Consider the following 21,747-nt stretch of genomic DNA (forward strand, 5'->3'; position numbering starts at 1 on the left):
GTGGGTCCATAAAGAACATTGGAGTTATGATAAATGACTAGTTAAAAATACTCTCAGTATGATACTTGTGACTAAAAAAGTTACCATGAGTTTTGACTGTATAAACAGAGGAATATCAAATGGGAGTAGGGAAGGGATAACATCGCTTCATGGTTTGGTAGGACCGCAACTGGAATTCTGTGTTCAGTTCTGGTTGCTACACATTGAAAAAGGATGTTGAAAAATTGGAGAAGATTCAACGAAGTGCTACAGGATTGATTTGAGCTCTGGAAAAACACACGTTATGGTGAGAAAGTTAAGATCAATCTGTTTAGCTCACTGAAGAGAAGTTTAAGAGGTGACTTGATTGCAATCTATTTCTACCTACATATGTAGAATGTATCAGACAGTGGAGGCCTCTTTAATCTAGCTGACATAAGCATAAAAAGGACCAATGGCTGAAATTTGAACCTAGAAAAGTTAAAACTCAGAAATAAGGTGCACATTTTTAACCAAAAGGGTAATTAACAATCACAGCAGATTAACCAGGTATGTAGCAAACCCTTGCTCACTTTGAAGTCTTCAGCTCAAGACCAGCTGTCTTTCTAAAAGGTATATTCTAGTTAAGCCATAAATTATAGACTTGATGCAGGAATTAATGGACAAAATTCTATGGCCTGTGTTCTTCAGGAGGACAGACTAGATGATTGTAATAGTTTCTTTTAGGCATAAAAAAATCTTTGCATCAATCCTGAATGGTGATCAGAAATAATAACCATGTTCTCAGCCTGGTGCACTAATGGTTTTCATGCCTCTGTTGCTAGTGAGAACACAAACAAAGAGCGCTCCTTCTTCTACAATGACCACTACCCAGTAGGAAGACTTCAGTGATTTTGAAAAAAACTTGAGGATTGTGGTGGATAATCAGCTGAACATGATGATAATACAGTAGGGCACAGATTATCCAACAAGTTCTTGAAATGCATTGGAGACAACTTTTATTATAGAAGGTAGAGAGAAAGACTAGAGGAGAGGATATTCTGCATTTAATTCTGACAAACAGGGAGGAACTAGTTAAGAACCTGAAAGTGGAAGACAGCTTGGATGAAGGTGACCATGAAATGATAGAGTTCAAGATTCTAAGGAATAATAGGAGGGAAAACAGCAGAATAAAGGCAATGGACTTGAAGGCAGACTTTAGCAAACTCAGACAATTGGTAGGTAAGATCCTGTGGGAAGCAAGTCTAAGGGAAAAAAGAGTTCAGGAGAGCTGGCAGTTTTTTAAAGAGACATTATTAAGGGCACAAGAGCAAATTATTCCAATGTGTAGAAAAGATAAAAAGTATGGTAAGAGGTCACCCTGGCTTAGCCAAGAGATCTTCAATGATCTGAGACTCAAAAAAGAGTCATAGGTCAAATGACAAAAGATGAATATATTTTAAAAATCAACACAAGCATGTAAGAACAAAATTAGAAAGGCCAAGGTACAAAATGAGATTAAATAAACTAGGGATAAAAAATGGTTACAGAGCATTTTACAAATATGTGGGAAGCAAGAGGATCTGAGGCTAAAATAAGAAAAGAACGAGTTAAGAATGACTCAAAAAAGTTAGATGTCTTCACATCAGTAGGGTCTGATGAAATATGTCCTAGAATACTTAAGGAACTAACTGAAGAGATCTCTGAGCCATTAGTGATGATCTTTGAGAATGCTTGGAGGATGGGAGACATACCAGAGGGCTGGAAAAGGGACAAATATAGTACCTTTCTACAAAAAAGGGAATAAGAACAACCCAGAGAATTATAGACCAGTCAGCGTAACTTCGGTACCAGAAAGATAATGGAGAAAAGAATAAAAAAAATCAACTTGTAAGCACTTAGAAGATAATAAGTAGCAGTCAACATGGATTTGTCAAGAACAAATCATATCAAACCAACCTAATATCCTTCTTTGACAGGGTAACAAGTCTTGTCAATAGGGGGAAGCAGTGGAAGTGATATAGCTTGACTTTAGTAATGCTTTTGATACGGTCTCACATGACCTTCTCGTAAACATACAAGAAAAATACATCCTAAATGGAGCTACAATAAGGAGTACAGAACTGGCTGGAAAACTGTGCTCAGAGAGTAGTTATCATTGGCTCACAATCAAGCTAGAAGGTACATCAAGTGGGGTCCCACAGGGATCAGTCCTGAGTCCAGTTCTACTGCATATCTTCATAAATGATTTGGATAATGGCATATAGAGTATACTTATAAAGTTTGTGAATGATACTAATCTGGGAGGGATTGCAAATGCTTTGGAGGACAGGATTAAAATTCAAAATGAACTTGACAAACTGGAGAAAGAGTCTGAGTTAAATAGGATGAAATTCAATAAGGACAAATACAAAGTACTATACTTGGTTGGGCATAATCAACTGCACAGCTACAAAATAGATAATGACTACCTATGATGGAGTACTGCAGAAAAGGATATGGGGTCAACAACATAATCCTGTTGCAAAAAAAAAAAAAAGAGTGAGACACAAGAAGTAATTATTTCACTCTACTCAGCACTGATAAGGCCTCATCTGGAATACTGTGTCCAATTCTGTGTACCACACTTCAGGAAAATGTGGGCAAATTACAGAGAGTCCAGAAGAGAACAACAAAAATGATTAAAGGTTTGGAAAACATGACCTACGAGGAAAGATTGAAAAAAATTGGGCTTGTTTCATGCTGGAGAAAAGAAGACTGAGGGGAGACATTACAGTCTTCAAGTACATGAAAGGTTGTTATAAAGACAAGGGTGAAAATTGTTCTCCTTTGCTGCTGAGGACAAGACAAGTAGTAATGCGTTTAAATTGCAGCACCAGATTTAGTTTAGACATTAGGAAAAACTTCCTACCTGTCCAGTACAAATTACCAAGTGAGGTTGTGGAATCTCCATCACTGGAGGTTTTTTAAGAACAGGTTAGACAAACACCTGTCAGGGAATGTCTAGATAATACTTAGTTCTGCCTCAGTGCAGGGGATTGGACTAGATGACCAGTCCTACATTTCTATGATTCTATGAGCTCCAATGTCATGCTGTTGCCAAAAGAGATAATGCAATCCTGGGATGCATAAATTGGGAACCTCAAATAGGAGGAGGAAGGTTATTTCACCTCTGTATTTGATACTGGTGCAACCGCTGCTCGAAGGTTGTGTCCAGATCTGGTGCCCACCATTCAGGAAGGATGTTGGAAATACTTGAGAAGGGCTCAGAGAAGAGCCCTAAGAATGCTCAAAAGATTGGAAAACATGCCTTATAGTGAAAGACTCAAGGATCTCAATATATTGAGTTTATCAAAGAGAAGATTAAGGGGTGATTTGATTACAGTGTATAAGTATCTACATGGGGAACAAATATTTAACAATGGACTCTTCAGTCTATCAGAGAAAGGTATAACACAATCCAATGGCTGGAAGTTGAAGTTTGACAAATTCAGAATGGAAATAAGGTGTATATTTTTAACAGTGAGAGTACTTCATCATTAACTGACACAATTTACCAAGGACACAATTTATCATGGTGGTATCTGCCTTACTGACAATTTTAAAATCCAGATTGGATGTTTTCTCTAAAAGATCTGCTCTAGGAATTATTTTGGAGCAGTTCTCTGGTCTGTGTTATACTAGGGTCAGATGAGATGATCATAATGGTCCCTTCTGGCCTTAGAATCTATGAATGGCTGAAAGTTGAAGCCAGAAAAATTCAGACTGAAATAAGGTGTACATTTTTAACAGTGAGGGTAATTAATTGGAACAATTTATCAGCTGTGGTGGTGTCTCCCTCACTGGCAATTTTAAAAGCATGATATGCTCTAATTCATACACAAATTAATTCAGAGAAGTTCTGTGGCCTATGTTATACAGGGGTTCAGATTAGATTATCTCACAATGGCCCTGCTAGCCTTAAAATTGATGGCTCTGAGTATGCATTTATTAATATCTTTTGGCAGACATAAAATCTTTATTTAAAGTCTTCAAATGATGGAGAATCCACAATGTCCCTAGATAGGTTGTTCTAATGGTTAATTACCCTCACTGTTATGGAATTAGACCTTATTTCTAGTCTGAATGTGTCTAGTTTCAGCTTCCAACTATTGGATTTTGTTTTGCCTTTTTCTGTTATATTTAAAGAGCAGTCTAGTATCAGAAATGTCTTCCATGTGTAGGTAATTGTAGACTAAAATTAAGTCACCGCTTAACCTTCTCTGTCAATTAGGTAAAAAGATTGAGCATCTTAAATCTCTTGCTAACACAAATTTTCGAGACTTTGAATCACTTTTGTGGCTCTCTGCTGCTGAAAAATTGGAATGCGTAAAGAAGAGAGAAAGAATATAGACTAGCTGATTCATCACTGACAGAATGGGCTGCTCTTTAACATTTCATTAATACTTTTTGCATTAAATATTAAAATAATCAGCCTTCCTCCCAACAATGCTGAAAATCTTTGTTTAATTTCTTCTCCTCTGTAATTTTAGTCTGTATGAGAACCCTCTCACCCCTGGTAACATGAATGTCCATAAAATAAAAACAAAAGGGATCCTCCAATTGCAAATTTCATTCTACAAAGAGTGGAAAGGTAGAGATGTGCTTTATCTGGCAAGTGATTGAAGAGGCATTGAAAATAACATATAACCCATGTTATTGAACATAACTAGTCACACAGTATAAAAAGGTGAGAGCGGTTCCCTCCAGGACACAAAGAATTCCACATGTGGGCCTGAATCTGTATGTCCCACGTACACTCAGGAAAACTTAATCCTATACTTACTTCATTATGTAATGCAGAAGTATCTTTGCCAATATGGCTGAGACAGTTATGATGAAGAGAGCTGTGAGGCCATATACTGTCCACTCTGTGGAAAAGAAAAAGGCATATCTTCTAGCACATTAATTTGCTTATAGTTTTAAAATAGTGTATGTGCTTTCTGTTTTAACACACTTTCTCTTGAACACTCAATTGAAAGCTTCCATTTCAACCGATGTTTAAATTAGAGCAACTGAAGCTGAAAGAGATCTTTTACATTCCAATTAGTCCATCCCCACTTGGCCAGTGCAAGATAGTTCGTTATAAAATTTCAAACTTCAGAGTAAATACCAGGAACTATTTCCTTACAGAGATTTTAAAGCTGTGCAATTGTCCATCTTTGAAAAAGATGGAAGCACATTCCTAGGGAATTTTAAAAATAAACTGAACAAAGCTTATGGGAATGTACATAAACAATTCTCCATTTGCAAGGAGATTGGGTGATCTCACATCAGTATTTGCCCTGTTCTCTTCCCATTGCAGATTCTGCTCAGTGTTTGATCTGCGTTGTACTGTCCTGTTCTGTGTCATTGCATTCCTTTAGACTGTAGGCTGTTGGACATTGCACCAGATCCTTGACCCCCCTCTTTAGTTCCCTTTGTCATTCCAGCAGCACAAAGGGGATTCAAAGATGCCTTGAAGCAGCAGCTGAAGATTCTCTTAGTACAAACGAGTTCTAAACTAGTGCAGCCCAAGTGCCTCCTGATCTTTCCTCCACACTCAGGCTTGAGCATGTCATGGGTGAGACAATATGGTGCAACATGCGCTGGCAAACCTGGCTGATAGAAGAGCTCCAAGGCAGAGTCTTGTATTTGAAAATGCAAGTTAGAGAAGCTCTGAGGCCCTCAGCAGTCTCAAGTATCAGGGTGGCACAGAGGTAGAGTAAAACCACCTAATGACCCTCTGGTTCTCCCCACGTGCATTTAGCACCACTTCGTGTCACTCTTAGTGATCTAGCCTACTCTTATTTGTTCAACGCACTGTACCGTACAGTAAATATACATCACTAATGCAGCACACAGAGAATGACAAGAAAAAGAAAGTCATTTCATAATCTGTATGTCAGTGTATTTTCCCTGTTGTTTCTGCCCATCAATTCCCTTTGGATATTACCAGACATGATGCTAGGGGGATGACTCGGACTGGTTGTGATGACATAAAGTATCTTTGAAGACTGGGCTGCATTGATGCGGAGATTTGCTTGTTCAGTTATCACCTCAGTAAATTTCTGATTGACTGTAGTAATGTCCTGCTGTAACTTTTCTTTGGTAGCTGAAAATACAAGAAGTTATACAAACAAGACCTTAATTTACTTATTTGGGCATAGTTTTTGACTTTGTATTTTGTTACACAAGAACTGTGACTCTGTCTGTTTTAAACTGGGAACTTAGACAATTATTTAATGGCTGATGCTAGGAAAGTCTTATCAGTCACTAGGATGCAAACAACATGGATTTTCTGAATGTCAATTGTTAATTGAACTCTATTCGACCTAGACCAACATGTTTTCCTTCTAAAACCTTAGATGATAAATAGAGACATATATAAAGGAGAATGGGCCAGATTCTGGACCCAACCCATATACTCTGCTTTGGAGGCATATAAGGGCCATAAAAGGGCTGCAACAGCCCATGGGTAACTTTCTCCAGCACAGGAGCTATGTGAAGCTGGCATATGCAGCCTTGTGCCAGCCCCCTTTGCAGCACCTACTGTAGGGGGCTCCCCAAAGTAGGAGAGAGAGGGTAGCAATGAGCACTCAATGATACAGTCCTTCTGGGCTCTACAGAAACCCATTAACAGCTGTAGGGAAGCTACCATACATTAGAGCAGCCCTAGGTGCCATACCAGCTCCCAGCACAGACAGACTCTCCTTCTAGACTGTGCCTCTCAGGAGGCACAACTCCAAATCTAGCCTAATAATTCCAGAGGGAGTTTCTCCAATAATCACATTGAAACACAGGTACATGAAAAGAACAAACTCTTTCCAGGTGCCTCTTTGGGGTTATTGAATTGTTTTGAAGAAAAAGGCTCTGGCCAAGAAAAAGACAGGAAGATCCACAGCTATTAGAATACTATCTCACGCTTGCTCCCTACAATACTGAAAAGGAGACTCTTCTACCAGTGTATAAACTGAGACCAAGCAACAGGGAGTGTCAGAAAAAGGAGAGAGACCTTGCTTATCTTGAAGGATCAGAGAAAAGCAGCTGCACTGTGTCTCAGATGGATAATATACATTGTTTTGTAATTAGGACAACAGAATGGCTTCTCCAAATCTCAGGAGATGATGCTAAGGATTGCAGTTAAATATTCCGCTTTTTTTGTTTAGCATGTGTTTTCTTTTTTTACAGCCTACTTGCTATTAAAAATCTAGTTACTTAGTGAATCTTAAAGTGGTGGCTCTAGTTAGTCTGTTTTAGGGACAACACACTGCTTGAAGAGTTAAAGCATTCTATGATATTTCATTGTGGACTGATAAAATTAGTATGAGTGGCCATCTGGTTACTGGCTGTCACTGAGGAGAGAGACAGGTTCTATCTACAAGACATACAATTAGAAACTCCGAAGATACAAGAGATGTCTGTGTCTACACTATCATTTTCCAGAGGTGCTGGAACAATTTGTATAGTGGGGGTGCTAAGAGCCATTGAATCAAACTGTAAACGATGGAAGCCACTCTGAGCCAGCAGGTACCGCATTGCCTCCAGCACCCCTACTTCCAGCACCTATGCCTTTTTCCCTAAAATTTTCTTACACCAATCCAGCTTTGCTGGCATGAGCAATGGTGAGTGTTCTAGCACAGACAAGACGAAAATGATCTGAGCAAGATGACATGAATGTAATTGGTACAGTCACAGAATCCCAGGATACTTTCTGGCTGAGTGGAATATACAGGGAGTTAGAAAGCACTAAGGAAAAACAGAAGGTGCAGCTGGACTACTGGCACCATTTTATTTCAACTTTAGTCTTTCTTTCAGCCCCATCATATCAGGTGTGGGGGAGGAGGAACCAGGGGAATGGGCTTTTGGGTTAGCCCATAGTTATTTGAGAAACAGCTGAAGGGCAGACTACTAAATCAAGACAGAAGTTTGGGTGGGAGGCCTTACCACCTGGAACTCTGACGACACAAAAAGGAGGACCCTTAGATGTATGATATGAGTTAAAATATGTGTTTTCGCTGTGTCTGTAGGGCAAGTCTCTATGTGGCCTAAACACCTTAGAAAAATGGTCCATCAGGAGCTAGGTATGGAGCAGTTAGCCTCTTACCTCTGTACACGACAGCAAATCCCTGGGCCTGATTTATTTGATCTGAGAAAAAATACAAAATGACAAAATCCAAAGAGACATTAAAAGAGATGGGAGGCCGGTTTCTGCCATCAAAACGAGCCAGCACATGGTAGGTGTAGCCATCCAGCACCTCCACCATGTCTGTGGAGTCCTTGATGTCAAAGAGAATGAAGTTGAACTGGATCTGAGATGCTCCTGGAATTTGTATGGTCCAGTAGCACACCCTGCCTGTGGCATAGGTGTCAGGGAAATCTGGAGAATAGATCACAGATGTTGGGGAGGTATAGTTCCCCCCACAGGCACCAATGAGGGCTGTGGGGAAAAAGAGAAGAAAAAGAATGAGTGAAAATCAAATTTGTATAGTCTGTACTTCCAGAGCATGTTTCATCTAAGAATAAATCTGATACACTACAAACATCAAGGGCTCAATTATGGCTTTAAGCTACAGATTTGCACTGGGGCAGGAGACGCTGGGAACCCCAGGAGATACTATGTCTCAGACCAGAGCAAGATGCTTATATAGGTAACTGGGAGCATGGTCATTGTGCTACCCTCTTCCAGGGTGCAATGTGCACTTCTTTCACAGGAGGCCAACTCCACGGATATGGTGCAAAAGTGGGGGGCCATCAACCTCTCTCATTTCTTTCAGAAAGCCTAATGCCAGTTTAGGCTGCAATTGTGCCTAGCTCTTGTGCACAATTGTAGCCAGCAATTTGTGCCCTCTCCTTCCTTGAGCATCCCTCCAGGGCTGGGGACAATCTGGTCATAATGAGCTAACCACTAACCCTCACCAGTTCCCCTCTTACCCCTGTGAGGTCAGTCCGTGTAATAATGACTCTTGCTTATGGGATATTTCTCCACTTCCCTATAATTAAAGCATTCTTAGCAGAGTTTTATCTTTTTTATGTAATTGTTTTAAAATTTCAAGTGTTTTGTTTTTGTACAATTAATAAGTAAGTCTGACACATGGATAAATGGAATCACTTGGCTAAGAATAACGCCCTATCACAGGCTCCGTTGCAAACACCTTATCCATGAAGCTGAAATGTTTCCAACATACCAGCAAATGTTTTGTATGCAGTAATGCTTGAGGCTACTTTATCATCTTTTGTTCAGTGCTGCTCTGCTTCTCACTGCTATCATTTATGTAAACTAATACATCTGCTGGTACATGATTTTGTACAGAAAGAGTCCATGGACAGTGTATTGGCTGATTTCCAAAGATATTAATTTGAGCATGAGCTTTCGTGAGCTACAGCTCACTTCATCGGATGCATCCGATGAAGTGAGCTGTAGCTCACGAAAGCTCATGCTCAAATAAATTGGTTAGGCTTTAAGGTGCCACAAGTACTCCTTTTCTTTTTGCGAATACAGACTAACACGGCTGTTACTCTGAAAGATATTAATGCAGCACTTCTGATGTATACTGTGAGCATCAGTGCTTAATCATGATCTTTCTGGCTCTGATTTACGTTCTTTCAAATGCCCTTTCTTGGGCTGTTGACAGACTTCTCAGCTCAGCCATTATGTCCTGATGCCAACTTGAAGATCAGGTATTATTGTCAGATTTTACATCAGGGATTAACCCTTTAGAACATGGAGTGGAGAGGAGACATAAAAATACATTTATGCAGAAAGTGGTGATGGTGAATGGTGGCAACTTTGGTTGGATCAATTCCTGGAAATTTCATCACATGACAATCTTTAATGAAAAATTAATCTTTAATTCTTGGAGACTCCCGGACAATCCTGGAGGGTTGGCAACCCTAGCACAAGTACTTTTATTTTGTAGTACTTCTAAGAAATCAGACCTCTCAGACTAACAACAACAACAACTTATACCACTTTGGAAAAAAAACCAGAAGATAAAATTTTTAAAATAGCTCAGCTATACTGTTCCAGCATTGTTGGTAACATTACTATCAGTTACACTAATTCTTTTAATGGGGTGTGTGTGTGTGTCTTCACATGTTTAAAGCTATGTATAAACAATTAATTCGCACAACCCCCCCCCCGGGAGACAGATATGTAAATAGTGTTATACTGCACCCTATTAATAAAATAGAACCTTACTGTCACCTTGGTCCCCTCTAGCTCAACTCTAATCTGTGGCCATTAGGCATTTTCCATGTTAAAGGACAACTGGGTAGCACAGCCCAACAGAGAACTACGCAACACTAAACTGCCGAGCAGTGTAGCCAACTCAGATTTATTGAGAATAATGTGATTTTGCGAAGAGTCTCGTGATGATACTAAAAGCTCCATTCCTGTGTGGGGAGGGGGAGGGCTCCGTTTCCATACAAAGCCCTGTAGCCTAATGGAAAGTTCAATGACTTAGAAGTCGAGATACCATGAATTCTAGTCCCAGCTCTTTGACTGACAATACTTCTGTGTCCTTCACAACACATATTATGAACAAGATCTCACACATGTAACCAAGAACTTACCCATGGTCACTAGTAGAGCTGGAAATAGAACAGAGTCTCTAATGCAACAGCATCAAGTCTCATCCACTTTGCCAAATTCTTTCCAAGGGACATATCAAATTAGGTGATTCTGTAACCCACCATGACTCTGTTACCTCTTAGTTGCTAGACCACACATTGAAACTTATTTGAGCATAGGCTTTTGTGGGCTAAAGCCCACTTCATCAGATGCATGCAGTGGAAAATACAGTAGGAAGATATATAGATATATACACACAGAGAACATGAAAAAAATGGGTGTTGCCATACCAACTCTAATGAGACTCATTGATTAAGGTGCGCTATTATCAGCAGGAGGAAAAAACACTTCTGTAGTGATAATCAGGATGGCTCATTTCAAACAGTAGACAAGAAGGTGTGAGTAACAGTAGGGGGAAAATTAGCATGGGGAAATAGTTTTTAGTTTGTGTAATGATGCATGCACTCCCAGTCTTTATTCAAGCCTAATTTAATGGTGTCCAGTTTGCAAATTAATCCCAGTTCTGAAGTTTCTTGTTAGAGTCTGTTTTTGAAGCCACACTATCAGAGGCTCATCTACCAATGTGATATATACCATCATGTGCCAGCAATGCCCCCCCTGCCATGTACATTGGCCAAACCGGACAGTCTCTACGCACAAGAATAAATGGATACAAATCAGACATCAAGAATTATAACATTCAAAAACCAGTCAGAGAACACTTCAACCTCCCTGGACACTCAATTACAGACCTAAAAGTTTCAATTATTCAACAAAAAAACGTCAAAAACCCTAACACGGCTACCACTCTGAAACATATAGAAACTTGAGTCTGTTACTACTACCATGCTAAGAGCACTCTAAGGGTTCTTTAGATCAAGTGGTAGTTCTTTACATTTTTACATCCAGAGATCCCAGGTTCAGGTACTCATATGACCCAAATGGGGGTTGTTACTTTTGGCTATGCTGTCTGTAACCACAATGTGCTCTCATGGCGCGCAGTATAAACCAAAGTGTCGTGATGCCTAGTGTTCCATGGCTGTTTCAGAAAGTATGTGTCTCCCTGTATGTGCTGGTCCACTTAGAGCAGTGGTTCTCAACACAGAGGTCTCCCAGGGAGTACATCAACTCATCTAGCTATTTGCCTAGTTTTACAACAGGCTACATAAAAAACACTAGCGAAGTCAGTACAAACTAAAATTTCATACAGACAATGACTTGTTTATACTGCTGTATAGACTATACAGTGAAATGTAAGCATAATATTTATATTCCAATTGATTTATTTTATAATTATATGGTAAAAATGAGAACGTAAGCACTTTTTCAGTAATGATGTGCAGTGACGCTTCTGTATTTTTATGTCTGATTTTTGTAAGCAAGTAGTTTTTAAGTTGGGTGAAACTTTGGGTATGCAAGACAAATCAGACTCCTGAAAGGGGTACAGTAGTCCGGAAAGGTTGAGAGCCACTGACTTAGAGGACAAAAGCAGTTGTTCCTAGAGCTGTCTGTGTTGTGGAGCTGAAGATTGTAGGTTGATGAGCCATGTGAGCGTGGGAAAATTTACATATTATAAAAGTTGATGTACAGATCCTGATGCAATAGTTGGAATGATCTGAAGTTGCAAAACACTGTATTTAGAAGTGAATTCAGATGTTGTGTTAATATTTGTTTTACCATTGCATTTTTATTATTTGTATTTGTAACAATAGGTGTAGCAGACTGAATAGTTTTAAGCCTGAGCAATGTGGGAGATGTTGCCTGTGTGTGCAGAGCAGGAGTGGGCAAACTATGGTCCGGGGGCCACATCCTGCCTTTCAGGCGTTTTAATCTGGCCCTCAAGCTCCCGCTGGGGAGCGGGGTCTGGGGCTTGCCCCGCTCTGTGCCATGGCTCTGTGTGGCTCCCAGAAGCAGTGGCATGTCTCCCCTCTGGCTCCTACGCATAGGGGCAGCCAGGGCGCTGCGTGCACTTCCCCCAGCCCCAATGGGCTGCGTGCACTGCCACTGCAGCTCCCATTGGCCAGGAACCATGGCCAATCCTGAATGCAGGAAATATTCTGCTTAATCATGACAAGAGGTTTTGAGGATCAAAGTAGGACAGGCCTGCAAACCCCAGGACAGTTGTTAGGTGTAAGCGCGCCTTAGTGAACTTTTAGTGCACAGTTGCAAGGTCTGCATGGACAGTTAATGCGTAACTGGCAAGCACCCATGGACTAACTGTTCATATGGACTTAAACACTTAAGACTTGTCTATCTTAAAGAGGTCCCAATGTGCATTGGATCCTCTAGTGAAAGTTCCTGCAGCCGGTGCCAAAATTGTCTCACTCACTATAAATATGAGAAAGGTGGTAACACTAATTGTCTTGAGCATATTGAAGGGAGAGGGGGAGTTCAAAAATCAGACAACAACCCAAAAACACATTCAATTTTAAAAACAAGATCTCATTATATTTGAGCCAATCTCATGATTTTGTAGGGGTCACCATCTGACTCATGATATTTGACTCATGGCTGAGCATCTTTGCTTTCTGGAGCTAGATCGCCCCTAGCTTCCATTTTGAATCACTTGGAGGAGAGGAAGATGATCAGGAACAGTCAACATGGATTCACCAAGGCCAAGTCATGCCTGACCAACTTGATTATGATGAGATAACTGGCTCTGTGGATGAGGGGAAAGCAGTGGACATGTTGTTCCTTGACTTTAGCAAAAACACGGTTTCCCACAGTATTCTTGCCAGCAAGTTAAAGAAGTATGAGCTGGATGAATGGACTGGTGGATAGAAAGTTGGCTAGATTGTCAGGCTCAACGGGTAGTGATCAATGGCTCCATGTCTAGTTGGCAGCCGGTATCAAGTGGAGTGCCCCAAGGGTCAGTCCTCGGGCCGGTTTTGTTCAATATCTTCATAAATGATCTGGAGGATGGTGTGGATTGCACCCTCAGCAAGTTTGCAGATGACACTAAACTGGGAGGAGATAGGATACAGAGGGCCCAAGACAAATTAGAGGATTGGGCCAAAAGAAATCTGATGAGGTTCAACAAGGACAAGTGCAGAGTCCTGCACTTAGGACGGAAGAATCCCATGCACCGCTACAGACTAGGGACCGAATGGCTCGGCAGCAGTTCTGCAGAAAAGGACCTAGAGGTTACAGTGGATGAGAAGCTGGATATGAGTCAACAGTGTACCATTGTTGCCAAGAAGGCCAATGGCATTTTGGGATGTATATGTAGGGGCATTGCCAGCAGATTGAGGGTCGTGATCGTTCCCCTCTATTCGACATTAGTGAGGCCTCATCTGGTCACTTTGGATGGGCTATCACCAGCAGGAGAGTGAATTTATGTGGGGGGGTGGAGGGTGAGAAAACCTGGATTTGTGCTGGAAATCACTTTAGATAAGCTATTACCCGCAGGACAGTGGGGTGGGAATAGGTATTGTTTCATATTCTCTGTGTATATATAAAGCCTGCTGCAGTTTCCACGATATGCATCTGAGGAAGTGAGCTGTAGCTCACGAAAGCTTATGCTCTAATAAATTGGTTAGTCTCTAAGGTGCCACAAGTCCTCCTTTTCTTTTATCTGGAGTACTGTGTCCAGTTTTGGGCCCCACATTACAAGAAGGATGTGGAAAAATTGGAAAGAGTCCAGCGGAGGGCAACAAAAATGATTAGGGAACTGGAACACATGACTTATGAGGAGAGCTGAGGGAACTGGGATTGTTTAGTCTGCGGAAGAGAAGAATGAGGGGGGATTTGATAGCTGCTTTCAACTACCTGAAAGGGGCTTCCAAAGAGGATGGATCTAGACTGTTCTCAGTGGTAGCTGATTTCAGAACAAGGAGTAATGGTCTCAAGGTTTAGATTGGATATTAGGAAAAACTTTTTCACTAGGAGGGTGGTGAAGCACTGGAATGCGTTACCTAGGGAGGTGGTGGAATCTCCTTCCTTTGAAGTTTTTAAGGTCAGACTTGACAAAGCCCTGGCTGGGATGATTTAGTTGGGGATTGGTCCTGCTTTGAGCAGGGGGTTGGACTAGATGACCTCCTAAGGTCCCTTCCAACCCTGATATTCTATGATTCTATGATTGACTTCTATGATGAGATAACTGGCTCTGTGGATATGGGGAAAGCGGTAGACGTGATATACCATGACTTTAGCAAAGCTTTTGATACGGTCTCCAACCATATTCTTGCCAGCAAGTTAAAGAAATATGGATTGGATGAATGGACTATAAGGTGGATAGAAAGCTGGCTAGATTGTCGGGCTCAACAGGTAGTGATCAATGGCTCAATGTCTAGTTGGCAGCCAGTATCAAGCAGAGTGTCCCAGGGATCGGTCCTGGGGCTGGTTTTGTTCAGATGATCTGGATGATGGAATGGATTGCACCCTCAGCAAGTTTGTGGATGACAATAAGCTCCGGGGGAGAGGTAGATATACTGGAGGGTAGGGATAGGGTCCAGAGTGACCTAGACAATTTGGAGGATTGGGCCGAAAGAAATCTGATAAGGTTCAGCAAGGACAAGTGCAGAGTCTTGCACTTAGGATGGAAGAATCCCATGCACCGCTACAGGCTGGAGACTGACTGGCAAAGCAGCAGTTCTGCAGAAAAGGATCTGGGGATTACAGTGGACAAGAAGCTGAATATAGGTAAACAGTGTGCCCTTGTTGCCAAGAAGGCTAACAGCATATTTGGCTGCATTAGTAGAAGCACTGCCAGCAAATCAAGGGAAGTGATTATTCCCCTCTATTGGGCACTGGTGAGGCCACATCTGGAGTATTGCATCCAGTTTTGGGCCCCCCACTACAGAAAGGATGTGGACAAACTGAAGAGAGTCCTGTGGATGGCAATGATAATGATTAGGGGGCTGGGGTACATGACTTATGAGGAGAGCCTGAGGAAACTGGGCTTATTTAGTCTGCAGAAGAGAAGAGTGAAGGGGGATTTGATAGCAGCCTTCAACTACCTGAAGAGGAGTTCCAAAGAGGATGGAGCTAAGCTATTCTCAGTGGTGGCAGATGACAGAACAAGGAGTAATGGTCTCAAGTTGCAGTGGGGGAGGTCTAGGTTGGATATTAGGAAAAACTCTTTCACTAGGAGGGTGGTGAAGCACTGGAATGGGTTACCTATGGAGTTGTGGAATCTCCATCTTTGGAGGTTTTTAAGGCCTGGCTTGACAAAGCCTGGCTGGGATGATTTAGTTGGGATTCATCCTGATTGGAGCAGCGGGTTGGATGAGATGACCTTCTGAGGTCTCTTCCAATCCTAATCTTCTAAGATAGCTAACACCCACCCCCACATTTCCGTGTTAGAGCAAACTGTGGACTTAGTAACTTTTCAAACCCATACTGTGAAGAGAAGCGACTGTGTGGAAGTTTGTCCTAAGGTTTGGTATCATTGTGTAGATGAAGAAAAAGGTTGTACCTTATACTGCACTTAAACATAAATTGAAGGGTCATGTATTCAGGACAGAATTCAGACCTTGTTTAATTGGTGCAACTCCACTGAAGTCAATGATACTACACTGTTTACTACAGGTCTTAATTTCACTCTTAGTCTGGAAGGTTACGCAACTGGAACTGGTATTTATAGAGAGAGAGTGTGAGTGAGGAGTCCTCTGGGTGTGTAGTGTTAAGGAAATATAACTCATTCCCTTGATGTAACATGCTGCTCCACTGACAAGTCTACTAGATTTTGTTGTCTTGTATATCTGACATTCTCTTTTACCATGTAGATAAGAAAATAAGGTGTATGGTCAACTATTCTGTTTTTCCTTTAATCAAAAATTAGTAACTAGATTTATAATTACACCTAATTATTTTTAGGGTAAAAGGTGGAACTCCTTCCACTTCCCATAGCTCCAGGTAAATCTCTGCTGGGTTCCCCTTTCTACTTTACCAGACTGAACATAACACTATTTATTAAAAGTTGAGCTGATGTGTACCAATTAAGGTGTCTGATGGGATTATTGAAGATTATCACTTACCTTAGTTGCACATGCATTCATTAATTAAGGGCAGATCTGAAAGTGCCCTTCAGTGCTGTGTCATGGATGACAGCCACTTTAGAGCCCTTTGTGGAAAAGTGTACCACGGTGTCTGGAGCATGAAGCAGTTATCTGAGCAAGTATCATTTATTGGAAGAGATATGCCAATCCATTCACAGAATTGGAATGAAGGTTAATTCATTTTACTCAGAATTCATGTTCTCATTTTTCTGAGCCAAACAGGGCCTCAGCTGCCCTACAGTTGAGCCCTACTGGGGGGTCTTGCATTCTTTTGTGTCCAGTAGTGCCCAAATTCCTTTATGACTCTTTTCCCTGATTTGCTAAGTATTTGAAGCCTCCCCTTTCAGAGATGCTCAGCCGATTTCAATACTTACTGTCAAAGAGGATGACCCTGCCGTCGCCACCACAGGGTTGGGTATGGTCGCCAAAACAGACACTGTTGCATTCTGTGCTGACTGCCTCCCCATAGCGCCAATAGTCAGGGTTATTTCCACAGAAACAGGCATAGCCTGCCTCCATGCCTGCAAACTGTGATAACAAAGAGAGTTTAGACAGGAAGGGTTGACATTCGGGGAACATAGATAGCAGGTTGTCAGGGCATAAAGGGGACAGCAAGGAGTGTACCATTTGGAGGAGAATGATTAAGAGCAGGGCCAGGAGAAAGCTGGCAGGGTGTTCTGCAGATGACAGAGCTTCAGGGGTGCCATTTAGGGCTGGTGAGAAAGCCTGTTCAGAGGAAGGGGAGGGTTGTTACATTAATGAAGTGTAAGCATACAAAAGCATTCACATGTCTGCAGGCATCTCCTCCTTGCAGTCAAAATATAACTTTTTTGGCTTATACCCAAGCTATCTTGGATAAGCAGGAGAGAGGCTGGGCTCCCTAGAGTGAGAGGAAGTGAGAGGCTGGGTTTCCTGGGGCAAGAAAAGAAGGCACCAGAAATACAGTGGAGATCTGTGTGTGTCATCCTGTCCCATTTTTAAAAAAACCTCTCTGTAAATGGAGAGCAGAGAAATTACCTTGAACTGCTGATTTCGGCAGAAGCTGATGCAGGTTTGGATAGTGAGTTTGTTTGAGGTCTCACTGATGCCAGTAAGAGGGGGATCTCCATAGTCCTTGTAACAGCCAAGATTCCCAGGCACTGGAAAGAATTATGGAGAACAAATATTCTAGATGTGTGTCCATGAGTACACTATGATACAAAGGATTTCATGTGTAACCTTGAGGCCTCTGCACAACTTTTAGCATAGATCTCATATTAGCAAGCTCCAGCTGTATGACACTGGCCTTTAGAAAATATGAAAAAGGCCCATCAAACACAACAGAAGACAAGGAGACAAGAAATGAGGTGGGCTTCATTCCTGAATACATACACACCATATTTTATAATCAGGTTCTGATACTATGGTAATAGGGGTCACATAAGCTCCTAAGATAATTTCATTATTCAGCATTCCTGATTTCAGCAATAATAAACAGGAATATTACACTAGGTTTGAGTGGGATCAGGGTAAATTTGGATTTGGAATGAATGATGTACATTGCAATGAGGCATTGTTAAAAAATATGGTTTCTATTCAAACTATTTTATTCACTATGGACATACAATAGCAGTCTTCCAAAGTGGAGTCCACAGAGCCATTGGATCTAAGCTATTTGCCAGGATACTTCATTGCCATGTAATCATAAGTGGGTGCTGGGAGTACAAGAAATTAAAGTTGATACCTTATTAATAGAGACTTCTCTTCATCTAACATCAGCAAAGATGTCATTCTCACCTGCTGTACTATATAGTGAACATTGCATTGGAGTCAGCCTACCACTATACACTACTCTTCACCCAGGCAGGCCCAGGACTGGAATAATAGCACCAGGTTCTGTCTGAGGTCTGGCTGAATTCAGGATTGAGGGATGTTGCACGCAGCAGAAAGCTGAATAGCATCTGCCAGCATTAGACCTGGCTGTAGCTCCGGTATAGTTAGAGCCTAATGCATGCGCACAAAACTCATCCTAGTAATTGAGATTATGGACCATGTCAATGTGGGGTGGACAAGGGACAAACCCTGTGACACTGTTTCCCTTTTAATTCCCTTGTGTCTATTCAAAGTGAGCAACATTTGCTAAAAGCGTTTGTGCTGGTGCCCAACAGAGAGAGGACTCCCTCCACCTAGGATTACCCCTGTATGATACTTTTGCAGAGTAGTCTGAAGGAGACATAGAGAACCCAGACAACTTGTGTGTCTGGGGATAACATACTGTATTTCCCAAGACACACTCAGCATAGTTCACATGACCATCAATTAGCAGTTCCAGATACCAAAATAACAGCTAAAGGCTAGTTGGCACAGTGGGATAAATCATTCCCCTGCTGATAGTAATAGAGCTTGTAAATCCAAGTGCCCTGCTCCAAATGCCAGGCTGTTTGTGTCCTTTGCTGCTAAGGGGGTCAATTTATACCTTCATTATTTCCTTTCTATAACTACTCTAGATCAAATTTTCAGAGGTCCTAACTAATTTTGTTTGCCTCAATTTCAGGGAGTCCAGCTTAAAATACCGTAAAATCTATTTATCAGAATGCTCTCATTGAAATCAATCGGAGGTAATGGTGTCCACCACCTTTGAAAATCAGGCCTAAGATGTCTTATAGCCAAAATATTGAAGATCTTTAGATTTGAATAAGACCTCTTCATACAGATCCATGCCCACAGTCATGGCCATTCTAGCCACTTGGCTGTTAAATTAGCAATGCAGCAGTTGAATACTCTGAAGATTTATCAAGCTGCATGAGTGGCACTAAGAAGGGTATCAAGCTACAGAACAAGTTACTTGGTTTTCTAAGTAGGTTGGAAAGAAGCCTTTTGCTAACCTAAATGCCTCTTCCTCTATCTCCCCTTACTCATGCAGAGAACTATTCCTCTCCCTCTGCTATCTCAAAGCCCTATCCTTCCCTGCATCACTTACTAACCATATGGCTCAGGGAGAATTAATGTGGTTCACAACATATTTGTGAAAATGCTTCTTTCATAGACTTACTTGATATATGTAGTAGCAAATGCAAGTACCAGTGTCTGTAGTTGGCCAGATGGCTTAGTATGTTATGTTTATGAGAAGTCCCAGGTATAAATCCCAGCTCATCATTCACTGTTGGGGTGCTTCCTGTTCTTGTTTCATCTGAACCACATTCCTATGCCCATCAGAGTGTCTACTGTTATTAACTATCTGTGTTGCATTAGGACCCATTAGTTGCAGGATGCTTTCTGATCCCAGTCACTGCCCTGGAGCAAACACAATCAAAAGGTGGCAGTCTAGTCTAGTCTGGAGGTGATAAACATAGTGATATATCCTCTGAGAAGAAAAAAAGCAGTTTTCTGGCCACTTGAAGATGGTATAAATCATTCATAGAATCACAGAATATCAGGATTGGAAGGGACCTCAGGAGGTCATCTAGTCCAACCCCCTTCTCAAAGCAGGGCCAATCCCCAATTTTTGCCCCAGATCCCTAAATGGCCCTCTCAAGGATTGAACTCACAACCCTGGGTTTAGTAGGCCCATGCTCAAACCACTGAGCTATCCCTCCACCCCCCAAAATTCCTCATCATTGATGCAAATGTGTCCAGGAGCAGCAAGTAGTCCAACAAGACACTGAGGCTTTATATTGCCTTGACAATCAATAGTCAGATGTCTTCAGTCAAGTGTGAAGTCCATGCACCTGCAAGTTTATTAATTACGTTCCATTCTCCTAGCAGCACCACTAGCTTCCCCATGCTCAGTTACAACCACTGCTCTTCATCCATCCATGCTTTTATTTCTACCCCTAGAAGACAGAGTTGTCTAATCACCATCTCATATGAAGGCAAGCAAAGTACAATAGGGCCCTGTAACTGGCATCATCAATGTCTCAGTCAATGTCTCCTTATTAGCCACCTGGAAACCCTCAATAGTCTGGCTAATTCTGCACAAGTCTGCACTTAATGCAGGGGGGCCTTGCAAACTACCAAACCCCTGCCTGAACAAACTTATGGAAAAGGTAGTAGCCATCAAACAAGCTCCAGCAGCATTTAACTTCCCCCAGCATCCTGAGCCCCTCAGGTCAGGCTTGAAGTCAGGACATGGCAAAAGGTCAGCCCTCTGCTCTGATGGATGACTGTACTAATGGCCTTGAACTGGGGCCACACCTCCATGTTCACACTCTTGATATCTCAGCAGCCTTCAACACTGTCTATTGTGAAGTGGTACTCCCACTACAGAGGAACTAGCAGGAGTGGATGCAGCAATGTCCTTTCTCTGACAGTTCTCGCAGAAGCGAGATGGACCATCACAAATAAGACACCTCCCTTCAGCCAATTAGTCCTTTGGGAGAAGAATCTAAACACAATTTCAGTGTCTGGTTTATACTGACCCTGATTTTAATGCCTCTTACTCCAGATATTTTCTATTCAATCCACATCTTTAGATGGGAGTTTTCAAAGGATAAATCTTTTAGCTAGTACTGACTTCAGTAGAGCACAGCAGTACTCAGACCTAATCACGCCCACACTAGTGGCAGAGTAATACAGTAAAGTAGCACCATTTGAGCCCTTTCATGACGTGAGGAAATGGTAACATGAGGTTCCATTGCAGCTGGAGCCATTGATGCAAGCATAATATACTAAAGAGAGACAAAGTTGGAGTAGAATAGAGACAAGTCAGTGCAATTTCTGAAGGGCTCATAAGTGCAGGTGTTTTTGTTTAACCCCTTAATGCCAGGAGTCTGACATTCCTGACACAAGGCCCAGACTGACCAGTACTATCAGATTAATGGTAAAAAATGTCAGTGCTGGGCTACACAATAGCTTTCTATGCTTTAAGGATGCTGATAGAGATAAATGGATAAATAAGTTAGACTGAGACCCAGTGTCCATAGTGCAGAGTTCTCTCTGCTGAAGTGTGGAATCCTCGTTTGTTGTTGGCATAATGTGCAGACAATAAGAAACTTTTTATTCTCGTTTTCTTGTTGCCATCTCAATGAGTCCAAAGAAACACTGATTCATTTACTTCACAAATCACTTGTAACAGGCCAAACTGGGAACAATATAGTTTTAGGATGCAGCTATAATACAGATTGATGCCTGGTTTCTTCATGGAGCTTTTTAATATTCATTAGTAAAAGCAAAAAAAAAAACAAAAAACCAGAGACAGATGAGAACATTCCAGGTCCCACA

General features: G+C 41.5%; 1 protein-coding gene across 2 annotated transcripts in view; it reads right to left on the minus strand.

Moving 5' to 3' along the window:
• KREMEN1 (kringle containing transmembrane protein 1) overlaps window positions 1–21,747 on the minus strand; it is a 150,180-nt gene that overhangs the window by 9,811 nt on the left and 118,622 nt on the right. For both annotated transcript variants that reach the window (XM_084649363.1, XM_084649362.1), the window contains 5 exons: window positions 17,566–17,687; window positions 16,923–17,076; window positions 8,084–8,416; window positions 5,933–6,091; window positions 4,784–4,868 (listed from right to left, as the gene is read on the minus strand). In XM_084649363.1, coding sequence (XP_084505489.1) covers window positions 4,784–4,868; window positions 5,933–6,091; window positions 8,084–8,416; window positions 16,923–17,076; window positions 17,566–17,687 — 853 coding nt within the window. The remainder of the gene's footprint in view (window positions 1–4,783; window positions 4,869–5,932; window positions 6,092–8,083; window positions 8,417–16,922; window positions 17,077–17,565; window positions 17,688–21,747) is intronic.

The sequence above is a fragment of the Lepidochelys olivacea genome (genome assembly GCF_965140295.1).
Source record: "Lepidochelys olivacea isolate rLepOli2 genome assembly, chromosome: 15".
Classification (NCBI taxonomy): Eukaryota; Metazoa; Chordata; order Testudines; family Cheloniidae; genus Lepidochelys; species Lepidochelys olivacea.